This window comes from Miscanthus floridulus, chromosome 10, assembly GCF_019320115.1.
Source record: "Miscanthus floridulus cultivar M001 chromosome 10, ASM1932011v1, whole genome shotgun sequence".
NCBI classification, from domain to species: Eukaryota; Viridiplantae; Streptophyta; class Magnoliopsida; order Poales; family Poaceae; genus Miscanthus; species Miscanthus floridulus.
In genome coordinates, this window is record NC_089589.1 from 39,897,510 (window position 1) to 39,910,933 (window position 13,424).

Here is a 13,424-nt window from a genome sequence, read left to right on the forward strand (position 1 = left end):
GCTACCACAGATGCTGCAGAGCAGGGTAACACAATTTATTTCTTGTTTGTTTAGTGTTGGGAATGGAAATGTTGAAAGTGCGCTCTAGTTATGATTATTTGTTTTCTCGTAGACCCAGTTAGATCGTGGGTTCTATGAGCGGTTTGGTCCTGCACATGGAACATTTTTGAACACTTTATTGAAAGAATTACGTGACAAGATATGGGAGCTGAAGGAAAACTCGAATGTTACAACAAAGGAAGAGTTCCAATCTACAGCATTCGACAAGAACATGTGTTAGGATCATCTCCCTTTTAAGTGATTACCCAACTCAATAGTCTTCCACTGACTATTCGGTTGGATAGGCCACATAATTGGTCATCCCGATACACCACCCATATGATGTACTATATCCGACCTTCATCCAGGATCATGTAAATGAAAGGAATACATCACAAGCCACAGATAGGTCATATTACATCACAAAGTATTTAAGTTTACAACATGGTTCATGAAGGATTTGAAATGTCCATGAACCTTTCCCCAATCCGGCCACGAATGTCCATGAAGGGTTTGAAATGTACCCGGGTAATGACATCTCATCTACCCAGCGTCACCCCACGCCGAATCCATGGGCAAACTGGTCGCAATTAGTTACTTGGCTTGCCACACCCATATATGACAAGTGTTTTGTACAAGTATGTTCATGACTTACTACGACGGATACATGGTCCTTAACCGGTTAGCGAGTTATACCATTCAAGACCTCACCCGTCTTGCCAGGGCCCAACCCCTCGCCGACAATTCATCATTCTTTCATCCTCTTGGTCAAGTTTTAGATCATACCCCATTTATGTTGATTTTGTGGACAAACATGCCCTGCAACGTGTGAGCGATGAGAAACCCATCATCATTTTGACTTCTACCGTCTAAGCAAGCTAAGCATGGATTAATCGAGTAAGAAATGTAAACAATCAACATTTGGGTGGTGCAAGAATATTCGTGGTATGAAAGCTCAAATAGGAACATTGGCATTCTAGTCACATGGTAACATAGCAATGAAATAATTAACCATAGTAATATTATGCATTTGCAAAGAGAGTGATGCATAGGGGCCTGCCTTGTGATTGCTCAACTGGGGCCTCATCGATGATGTCAGCAGCTTGGGTCTCCTCAAGTTGAGCTGCCTTAGAGACCTCGTCACCTAATGAACGTATGATGCTTCATGAGTACAATGCAATAGAAAGATAAATGACAAGATATGCAATGATGTCCATTACTTATGTGTTACACGTATGTGTATCATATGTGTTGGTGTAGTATATATGTGTTGTCGATTTGTTCTGGCGGATGATCCATTAGATCACCGGATGGTCCGTGAGAACGATCCGCTAGAGCATTTGTGAAAAGGCTAAGTGTTAGTCCACACAGACAATCCGTGCTTGGCCCGAAACATTCCGTACGAACAGGTCAATCTCGGGTTCTAAAAAATGGAACTTAAATAATTTCTCAGACGGTTCGTGTGTATGGCGAACGATCCGCTGGGACAAGTCTGTAGCTTCTAAATTTTCTAAATGTGGGGTTGTCCTAGCAAAATGTTACGCTATGCTAGCGGAGAGTCCACTAGGACATGATTGGCAGGGACATAATTACAAGCTCTCTGAGTGATTACGCGGAACACTCCGTGGTTTAGACAGATGATCAGCGTGATCATGGACTTGTGTGTTTTCTTTCGTTGTAAGCTTGTTCTTCGCGGAACGTTCCAACTATTGCTCGGATGATCCACTGGAACAAGGTAGGAATTGGGTGTCTTCGGGTTCTCAAGGTATTTTTAGTTGGATGGTTCGAGGTCCTCGCGGAATGTTCTGCTGGGACGTCAATCATGTTGTTTAAGTGCTTGACTGTGTGTTTGTTCTAGCGGAACGTTCCGGCATGATGGTAGATGATCCATTGGAACATGTGCAGCACAGAAATATACATCTCAAAATGGAGATCTTCTCCTATGGTCTTTTCATGTCAAAGTGATGGCTAGGGTATGTTTCTAAGATACTAGGGAGCATATCTAGCTGGTCAAATTGACCTACATTGCATCCATTCAACATCTAGGTCTTGGGAGGTCATTTCTAGGTGATGAGCAATGTGATTTATGAAAGAGTGGTTTGAGCTCGATCCAAGCTTACCATGGGTTGCTAGAGGTTGTTGTCAAGCTCCTCAATGTAGTGGAGAAGCAGAATCCAACCTTTAGCCCCTTGTTCTCCTTGTTCTTGAAAGCTCCTCCTCCTCCTAGCTCCAAATGGTTAGGGAGAGAAAGCTCCTCCCTCTTCTATCCCAACTCCTTGTGGTTAGCAGCTCCTAGGTAGCTTCCATGACTCCTAGCAGCTGATGGTGGCCTCCAATCCTTCTCCTTCCCTTCTCCTTGCCTTCTCCATGCTTTAGGTGTGTGAGAGAGGAGTGATGAACTAGAGAGAGTATGAGTGTGAGTGTGAGTGGGGAGTGAGAGAATGAGCATTCTAGCTGCTTGCTTGCCCCTTCCACAAAATGGCAACAAGTGGCCTGACATGTGCGGCCAGGGGAGCTCCACAAGTGACACCTCAAATCTGTGCATGTCATGTTCGGGCGGACAGTCGGCGTGAGCACCGGATGATCTATCAGAGCAGGAATAGCCTAAAAAATTATAAGTCTGTGTAAATGTTCTAGTGGAACATTCTGTCGGTGTGGCGGATGATCCGCTGGGACAGGCAGTGCCCAGTTTTGTGCAGTTTCTTCACAACTAGTTTTCTAAATTGAATTTCAATTACAGATGATGCTCATGATGATGATGATTATGAACAAGTCATGAGCAGGTCATGACAAACCTCCACTTGGAAGAATCGCGTCCTGAGATTCTTCAAAATAGGTTTTATGCATCAAGAATTGAAAATTGAAGGAAAATAGCATTTTATTCCATTCTAACCATCCTTATTGACTCAAACCCAACCCAAAACTAAAATTAAACCTTTGGGGGTACCTTTGGTCAAATTGGTGTGGATATTGCTTTCTTATGATGTCTTCCACCTCCCAAGTAGCTTCTTCTACTAAATGGTGGCTCCATTGGACTTTCACCATTTTGATAGTCTTTGTTCTTATTTTTCTTTCAGAAAAATCCAAAATGGCAATAGGATCTCCTTGTAGCTCAAATTTTGATCGAATTCAACTTTTTGCAATTTGACCAAACTGGTAAGGACTTTTAGGCATCACTTAAGTTGGGATACATGAAAAACATTGTGGATGCCCACAAGCGAGTCCGGTAGTGCTAGTGGATAAGCAGCTTCACCTCTCTTAGCATAAATTCTAAATGGTCCAACAAATCTTCGTGCCAACTTCCCTTTCTCTTGAAACCTTTGTGTCCCTTTGAAAGGTGTGACTTTTAAATACACATAGTCACCAACTTGGTAATCCATCTTCCTTCTATGATCATCGGCATAGGCTTTATATCTCACTTGTGTTTCCCTTAAGCTTTGTGTTCGGCTTCTTGTACCAACATAGAGCCATAGTCACGTCTTTCTTTGACTTCCGACCAATTCAAAGGTGTTCTACAATCTCGGCCATATAATCATAGGGGGACATATATATTAATGCTCACTTGGTGGCTATTGTTGTAAGCAAATTCAGCAAACGGTAGGCATACATCCCAGTTGCTACTATACATAATAGCACATGAACAAAGCATATCTTCTAGAATTTGTTTGACTCTTTCAGTTTGGCCTCCAGTTTGAGGGTGATAAGCTGTGCTAAACAACAATGTAGTTCCCATGGCACTATGCAAAGCTTCCCAAAACTTGGTACGTGCACAGCGGGAGGTCTCGGGTTCGAATCGTGTCGGCCGCGTAGCCATGAAATTCACGCGAAAAATGTCGGAGATGGGTGGGCGCTGGCCAATGGGGGCCTCCATCGATTCCATTTTTTTTTTGGGTAAAAATTCCCATTTTTTTCGGGTTTTTTTCGGTTTCAACTTTGCCGAGTGTCGGGCACTCGGCAAAGGCTTTGCCGAGTGCCCGATAAAAGACACTCGGCAAAGTTGGCTTTGCCGTCACTGTTTTTGGCGAGTGCTGTTCGCCGAGTGTTACACTCGGCGAACCATTTGCCGAGTGTTTTATGTCTTTTGCCGAGTGTTTCGGGCACTCGGCAAACTCAAGGAGTCCGGTAGTGTGTTGCATAGCTAAAGCAAATACTAGAGTAAATAAAGAACCTTCTAGTTGAGCATATGAATGCAAATTTTATAATGTGTGACAAAAAACTAGTGAACCATAAAAACCTCAATTATTTGCAGCTAAACTAGCCTGAGATGAACTTATCCCAAGATGAACTTACAATTAAAGTGGACTCCTAGAAATGTTGGGGAGTGAGCTGTAGGATCTGGATTCGAGTTTTGGAGTTTAGGAGCAATAATCCATGTGTAGAGCATCAGCCAAGCTATTTGGAGATCATTGAATACAGCCTGGGACCAGTCAACAACTCCGAACAATTGGTGATCCATTGTCCTCTTGATGTCAACTGAACCAATGGTGTTACTGCTGCTGGGAAGTAGAAGCCTGTTGCAAATTATCATGAAGAAGCATCTCTTCATGAGGGGTTCACATTTCCCTTTAAGATCTCTTGTTGCAGGTTTGATATATGTATGTCACAATCTTCAGTGAGACTTTGGTTAAGATCAGACATAAGCTGCTGGCGAAATATGATACCTTCCTTCCATGAGTATTGCTTGAAGTTTTCACCACGTATAGGCAAACCACGAACCATTCTAATTATTTGTGGGGTGATAGGAAGGACCTTGCCTGCACCAATCCTAATTAGCATACGATCAGGGTCAGTGTGGTCTAATAGCCAGGTTAGCAGATTCTTGTTCTCTACAGCATCGATCTTCATTCTCAGCAAATGACCAAACCCATCAGCTTCGATAGCAGCATATTGCTGTGGGTTCAACAAGTTAGTGGTGAAAAGAACATCTCTGGAATTGCACCGAACATTTACAATGGAAGAACGGCTGGTAGCTCTCTTTTTCCTTTGTCTTGCCTGGGATAAATAACAAGAATTTTAGAAATAGTAAGGACAAGAATGGATAAAAAAGAAGAGACACTCGAAATTCTGAGAAGCACTGTAGAAATGATAAACTGATGCATGGGTAGTCGAGAAGAAGACAGATTTCTAAAAAACTAATAATTAGGGAAAGGGATGTAGGAATGATAAACTAATGCAGGGGTAGTGTAGTTGAAAAAAAAATTGCAGGGGTAGTAGAAAGCAAAACAGATATAGAAAAGTAGAGATTTGGCAACAAAACATGATAGTAGATTTGTGGTATATTGAAGGAAAAAACAAACAAGTGATACATACGAAGAGGAGCTTTAGAATGATAACTCTTATGAAAAGAAAGTGCAGAAGTAAATAAATGGTATACACCTCTGTACATGCACCGGTCGACAATCCTGCTCGTGTTTGCCTAGTTTTCCTCGGACCAACATCCTTAGATTTGTCGATGTGTGAGGATGAACGGGTGTTGGGAATGGGCATGAAGTCGTCGTCATCACTGTCGTGACCCGCTGCAGAAGGCAACACATGCTCTGGTCGAATATGATGCTCAAACCTAAAAAAAGGCCACGAACAGATAAACTTTAACAACAGACTAAGAATTAACATTAATCGGTGATTCTCGGAAATAAATAGAATTATAATAAATTGAAACACGTATGAACCTCTCCTGCGAGCTCTCAAAAACCACCCTCTTAAGGTTACATGGGACCCTATCCATAGTACACTGAGCAGCATGAGTCCTAAAAACAAATAGAAAAAAAATGATCCATGAACTTTTGGGAAAAAAATAAAACCAGGGGTATGGTTAAATAGGAGATAGAAGAAGGAGATTTTTGTGTAGCATGTTAGTACATAATATACAAATTGGAAGAGTACACTGATATGCCTCAGACGATTATGATTGGTGGGAAATTTGGTACACAAGATTGTAAGAAAACAATACCTTCTCTGAGAGTGGTCACGGGAAGTAGGTGCTACCGCAGGGTTCTTAGAAGGGGAATACCTTGCATCTGAATACCAAAAGGACCAGACAAGGAAAATAATAAACAACAAAGGTAGATGGTTTTAAAGAATAGAAAAATCTTGTGAGATAACTACAGAGATACATTACACATACACATGGCTGAAAAGTGAAATTAGATTACCACTATTACCACTAGTATTCCTACTGCTACAGAGTCCATAACTACTACTAGTAGTTCAAGCATATTTAGTTGCAGCATTAGATGAAGCGGATAGGCACACAACTCATGTGAAAAATGCTGAAATGAACCATACAGAATGCATACTGAATCACTGAATGTGTGCACGACCTAAACATATTACTTATTTTAACTATGCACTAAATTTGTAAATAATCAGGGCTTAAGTGCCATCTACCTGAACACCCTCTTGGAACTTGAATTGTTCTTTTTTGTAAAAAGCATTAGCACAAATAAGAAAGAAGCATAAATACAAGCCCATCTCTAGTAATATCCTTATCTGTATTTTTGTCATCATATTTAAATTAGTTTATCCTATTTTCTTTAGATAAACACCTATCTTTGATCTAGATTCTAAAGAATATTTTGACCTATTGATCAAGATATCTTGAAAATTCTCTCTATAATATCCATAGCCTTGTATTTTTCCTACAAATCATCAGAATTCCAATTTAAGATAGTATGAAAGTGGAATCAGAAATAGTAGGATAGTTGTCTGCCATTTGATTAATGATTTCTGATCATGTACACAGTTTAGTACTTTTTTATTTTATAAATTGTGCTCCAAACACATAGCGAGGGTTGGTTGTTTAAGCTATTGTTCCTCACTTTCTTGGTCCACAAAGTTTCACTAGAATTGTTGAAGACCCTGTTTGTGGAGATTTTTTTTGCTTTGCGCCTTTGGACAGCAAGCATCCACACTTTCTAGGTTTAGTATCAACGTGGACAGAGATGTTGTCGTCTTCACTTCGGTTCACTACAATAGTCTTCCACTGACTATTAGGTTGGATAGGCCACTTAATTGGTCATCCCAGTACACCACCCATATGATGTACTATATCTGACCTTCATCCAGGATCATGTAAATGAAAGGAATACATCACAAGCCACAGATAGGTCATATTACATCACAAAGTATTTAAGTTTACAACATGGTTCCAAACTTAGTTCAATACACATAAAGTACATCCATACAACTTAACATCATCAAAGTTTTCTAGCGGAAATCTTTTAAACAACATAGTTTTGAAGATACACATGTGTGGTCGTGCCACCTCCACACATCTACGAGACTTTGGTCTCTTTACCACTCCTAGTCCTCAGAGGATTTTGAAGCGTAAAAGAATCCATACATCAGGGTACTACTACCTGCAAGACTTAAACAATTACAGGGTGTGTACTCAATTGTACTATGCAGGACTTACCCAATATAAGGAGTATGCATTTGGTTAGTAGCAAGGATTGCATTTGAATTTGCATAAAAGCATTTTATACAAGAATCATAAATGTGAATCATGATCTAAGCATTGACAAGCATAGCATGGTATGAATAAATGAGCAATTTTCAATTGGATCTCGATCTTCCATGAGTCTTTATTTCAATTCAACTCTAGTCCGTATCTAGAAGTACAGAACTTATAACATTCCAAAGAGAAACTCTACATATGCATAAAAATTAACCCCACCAAAGACAAGGGATATCGCCCGTACGACCCGTCCGTACATAAGGGATACCTCAATCCCGAAATTTTCCCCAATCCAGCCACGAATGTCCACGAAGGGTTTGAAATGTACCCGGGTAATGACATCTCATCTACCCAGCATCACCCCACGCCGAATCCATGGGCAAACCAGTCACAATTAGTTACTTGGCTTGTCACACCCATATATGACAAGTGTTTTGTACAAGTATGTTCATGACTTACTACCACGGATACATGGTCCTTAACCGGTTAGAGAGTTATACCATTCAAGACCTCACCCGTCTTGCCATGGCCCAACCCCTCGCCGACCATTCATCATTCTTTCATCCTCTTGGTCAAGTTTTAGATCATACCCCTTTTATGTTGATTTAGTGGACAAACATGCCCTGCAATACGCGAGCGATGAGAAACCCATCATCATCTCGACTTCTACCGTCTAAGCAAGCTAAGCATGGATTAATCGAGTAAGAAATGTAAACAATCAACATTTGGGTGGGGCAAGAATATTCAAGGTATGAAAGCTCAAATAGGAACATTGGCATTCTAGTCACATGGTAACATAGCAATGAAATAATTAACCATAGTAATATTATGCATTTGCAAAGAGAGTGATGCATAGGGGCCTGCCTTGCGATTGCTCAACCGGGGGCTCATCGATGATGTCAGCAGCTTGGGTCTCCTCAAGTTGAGTTGCCTTAGAGACCTCGTCACCTAATGAATGTATGATGCTTCATGAGTACAATGCAATAGAAAGATAAATGACATGATATGCAATGATGTCCATTACTTATGTGTTACACGTATGTGTATCATATGTGTTGGTGTAGTATATATGTGTTGTCGATTTGTTCTGGCGGATGATCCATCAGATCACCGGATGGTCTGTGAGAACGATCCGCTAGAGCATTTGTGAAAAGGCTAAGTGTTAGTCCAAGCGGACAATCCGTGCTTGGCCCGAAACGTTCCGTACGAACAGGTCAATCTCGGGTTCTGAAAAATGGAACTTAAATAATTTCTCGGACAGTTCACGTGTACGGCGAACGATCCGCTGGGACAAGTCTGTAGCTTCTAAATTTTCTAAGTCTGGGGTTGTCCTAGCGGAATGTTCCGCTATGCTGGCGGAGAGTCCACTAGGACATGATTGGCAGGGACAGAATTACAAGCTCTCTGAGTGATTACGCGGAACACTCCGTGGTTTGGACGGATGATCAGTGTGATCATGGACTTGTGTGTTTTCTTTCGTTGTAAGCTTGTTCTTCGCGGAATGTTCCGGCTATCGTTCGGATGATCCGCTGGAACAAGGTAGGAACTTGGTGTCTTCAGGTTCTCAAGGTATTTTTAGTCGGATGGTTCGAGGTCCTCATGGAATGTTCTGCTGGGACGTCAACCATGTTGTTTAAGTGCTTGACTGTGTGTTCGTTCCAGCGGAACGTTCCGGCATGATGGCAGATGATTTGTTGGAACATGTGCAGCGCAGAAATATACATCTCGAAATGGAGATCTTCCCCTATGGTCTTTTCATGTCAAAGTGATGGCTAGGGTATGTTTCTAGGATACTAGGGAGCATATCTAGCTGGTCAAATTGACCTACATTGCATCCATTCAACATCTAGGTCTTGGGAGGTCATTTCTAGGTGATGAGCAATGTGATTCATGAAAGAGTGGTTTGAGCTCGATCCAAGCTTACCAAGGGTTGCTTCCTCAATGTAGTGGAGAAGCAGAATCCAACCTTTAGCCCCATGTTCTCCTTGTTCTTGATAGCAGAATCCAGCGGCTTCAGCTGTGGTCTCCGGCGAGAATGGTAACGACGCGAGGCTTCACTAGCACGAACCACGGACGTAGAATGATAACTACTCGGTTCGACCAGATGGGAAATCACATAATCAGGGACAATGGCGTGGACGCAGGGCGGCCCAAGAGAAAGAAATGTACATCAACAGGAACAAACGCACATAGGTTAGATGTAGTAACTGCACATGCAGTTGTGCTGTAACAAATGATAAGAGTTATTCAATCATATATAACAGTATCTTTTACATCAACAATGTTCAATAATCACAACAGAAAACTCCTCCATTAATGAAATAAGTGAAAAACCTTCATTCGGTGTTTACATATTCCATTGTCCTACCGGAGCAGATGGAACACGGAAACTTATTACATACATTGGTATAAAGTAGTTGCACACACGCGCAAAAGAAAAAAAAAGGGTAGTTTCCTGGTGGGGATCAAAGTGGCATACAATCAGAGGAGTATTATTGGACGACAATGACACAGTGCAGGCAGGTTAAGGAGGTCAAGCACCAGGGGGCGGCATGAAAGGACCAAGCAAATACATGAGGACGAAAACATGTGTGATAAACTCACCACCGGTGGCTAGATGCTCAGCGTGGAAAGCAGCTCCGCAACGAGGCGCCGTATAGTAAAGCATCTCTGCCCATACTGCAGCAATGAGGTCCCACCGCTGAGCTTCATCCTTGATGCTAATCAGCTGCTGTGCCACCTCACGTGCACAAGGCAGCACTGGAGAAGAATATAGAGATTCAGCGCTCTGACTGATTTTCTTCATGTGAACCTTAGCAGTAAAGTTGTTATTGGACATTTCTTCAAGCTCTATCTCGACAATTTCAACTTGTTCTTTAGCCTTGGGTTCTCCATCACGATCAACGACCCTGGTGTTTTCATCTTGTTCCTTGGATCCCACAGGATCAATTTTCATTTCATCTTGTCCTTTTGCCTTGTGTTCTCCATCACGATCGACGACCCTGGTGTTTTCATCTTGTTCCTTGGATCCCTCAAGATCAATTTTGCTTTCTTCAGAAAGAAGAAGCTCAGCTAGATTAATAACCTGTTGTCGACGCGACTGGGATGGCGATAAAATCTTGACAATTTCTTGCTGGGTTTCATCATGTACAACATTGGAGTAGGTAGTCAGCATCACACGGCACTTGAAGACAAGGTACATGATGTAGTTTGATAGCTCTCTGCTCATCAGCTTGTATTGCTTCTTCAACAATCCATCAGAATATGAGGAAGTGGTGGCTTCCTTGTCACCTCTGGAGTCATAATGAAAGCAAATCTCTGTTGCAATGTGCCATATAAGCACGCTTCTTGGGAAATCAACACCACTTCTGACGCTCTCCTCTAATGCCATTACTGTGGTCATGTTGCGATGGAGAAGTGCTAGATGGCCACGGGTGCTTGCAATGTCCCACTCTTCTCTTGTTCCCGATGCTAACAGACTGTCAAGGATGAACTCCTTCATGTGCGCACTGAGACTGAGTTCTGTGATTTCTAGGTCACAGCCAAGCTTTTCACATATAACTCTACAGCAATTGTCTCTGCGTGCACTATCGATCATGTTGTATTGTTTGAGCTTTTGGGACCACTGTTTCTTCTTGCACCATGGATAGAAACAGCGACTGAAGCGGGAGAAAATGAAGATCACAAGAGAGGACACATCTAGGGCTACTGCTCCAACAAGCAGTAGGTAGGACACCATGGTATCAGCTCTACCTCTTCTACTATCAAAAAGTGGCTCCTCCTTTTCAGCAGCCACGAAGAGTGCCAAGGCTACTGGGGTTGCAACATATGGGAAGAGGGTGGGTCCCCCATAGAAGATGGTTTGAAAGATGACTGTGAAAAGAACCTGACTTGGTGAACGACGACCCCCCATAGGCTTAGCGGCCGATCCAGAACCAACTGATGAACCCCTCTCAGGCTTAGAGTTAGAGGCCGGTGGTGTAAAAGCATCAGCCACAACCTCTCGAACAAAGCCTTTGGTGTATAGTCGTGAGTAGCACTGTGCAAGAAGTGCTTCCACGTGCTCATAGGCATTGTGGCGGTCTCCACGAGACAGAAACCCTGCAAGCATGTCATGTAGCTGCCCCTTCTCTGCTAATGCGATGCTCCGCACCGCGTTAAGGGGAGAATCTACAGCCATGATGTTAGTTGTGAGACTAAAGGCCTCCATGAACCTTGGACGACCGGAGGCACCTTTGGACATCCTATCAAATGTTTTATCCATGTCCTGTCTGGCTGTATGCCTCATCGTCTCATAAGAAGTTTGACCTTGCCCATATATCTTCCATGCCACCGTGCTCGTCAGAAACTCTGGTCTCGCAAAGTAAAGGTACAAAGTACGCCCCGCGTACTTGAAGAACCCAGAGATGAAGATGAGAACCATCGCCGTCCTGAGCCGGTGGTCCGGCCAAGAGGCCTTGCCGACGACGTACCCGGCAACTGCTGCCTGGATGAACAGGTTCAGCAGGTGCCGTGTCCATAGCTCGTTGTCCTGCATGGAGAAGGCCGTCATGGTCTCCTGCCCACCTAGGTGGACGAGCACGAACGGTGCCCAGAAGGACATGAGCCCCTGGTCTTGTGTGTCACTGCTCACATGGACAGCAAGGTGGCCCAGCACGAAGACGGCCACCGAGTCGGCTGACAGGTAGGCAAGCCACAGGACCAAGCGTTGTATGGCATTGGTGCTATGCTTCCGTCTTCCCGCACAGAGGAAGAGGAAGACTTGCAGGAACATGCTAACAAGGATCAAGCTATGGATCTCCCACGCGTTCCACAACTCTTCCACAGCAGGCATCCAACTGAGGATTGATGGAATTCAGTCTATAAGTTAGTAAATGACGCTCGAAGCAACGTGGATGACAATAATAAAACATAAATATGACTAAGTGTAACAAAGAATGGGATCTTCACACGTTTCAGTCAATGTATAAATCATTAAATGAGTATACAGTGCCTCTAAAATAAATATTTTTCTTTGCATATGTTTCATAATAGTTTCTATGTGTAGGTCACCTTGGTTACTAGGAGAGTTTGGCAGCAAGTGATGAGCCCAAGTGCCTTGCGGAACTTATTTGATTTGGTTGGAGGAGCCCTTATAATGAGACCAACATCGTGACTTGGGAGGCCATGGATGGCCGAGTGCGTACCTCAATGAAACTATAACGTAGCTTATGGGCTATGTTTTTTTTTTTGCATTGGACACCACATGATACATGACCTCGTCTCTAGAGTTTACACCTTCTTACTTGAGCTCTTTACTTACCATGCTTATATTTATGCAAGTTCTTTGTTTGTTTGGATTTTCCTTTCCTAGAGTAACTTAGGATAGTTGATATGACTGGATGGAGCCACTGGACCATATGGTCACGAGAATGAACCACCACCGAATCAACATTGAGTGCCTTGAAGCTATAAATATGCCCTTGGTTGTGCGTTTGAAGTCTGTTTGAGTTCATTGAAGTTAGGAAGCAAGAGCGTGTGAACAACAGCCCATCCACCATATAAGAATTTAGTGATCATATCCTAATCCTAGGATATTGCTTAGTGCCTATCTTAGTGAGTGATTGTTGAGAGATCAAGTGAGTTTGGTAGGGGCCCCTTGTATTCTTGGTGTGCCAGGAAACATGGAGGCTTGGTGCATCTTCAGCAATGACGACCCTTCGACCTAGGTGTGGAGTGGCGATGACATGGTCCATGGGAGACGACAAGACCCACCTTGGTGAACAAAAGAGTTGGGCAGCAAGTGGTGAGCCTAAGTGGTGGATTTTGGCACTTCTCACAGTTGAAGGAGCCTTTGTGGAGAGACCAACACCATGACCACAATAAGGCTTGGTGGCATGGAGCGTACTTTGGTGGAACACTAACATGAACTAGGGGTTGCATTTTGGCC

At 42.9% G+C, this 13,424-nt stretch overlaps 1 protein-coding gene and 1 pseudogene across 1 annotated transcript; both read right to left on the minus strand.

The window, feature by feature from the left end:
• Positions 1-4,309: 4,309 nt before the first annotated feature.
• Positions 4,310-5,782, minus strand: LOC136488450 (uncharacterized; annotated as a pseudogene).
• Positions 5,783-10,028: 4,246 nt separating this feature from the next.
• LOC136488451 (uncharacterized) lies at positions 10,029-12,329 on the minus strand. Its single transcript, XM_066485381.1, has one exon. It carries the CDS (start codon positions 12,327-12,329, stop codon positions 10,029-10,031), a length of 2,301 nt encoding a protein of 766 aa, XP_066341478.1.
• Between the last annotated feature and the right edge of the window lie 1,095 nt (positions 12,330-13,424).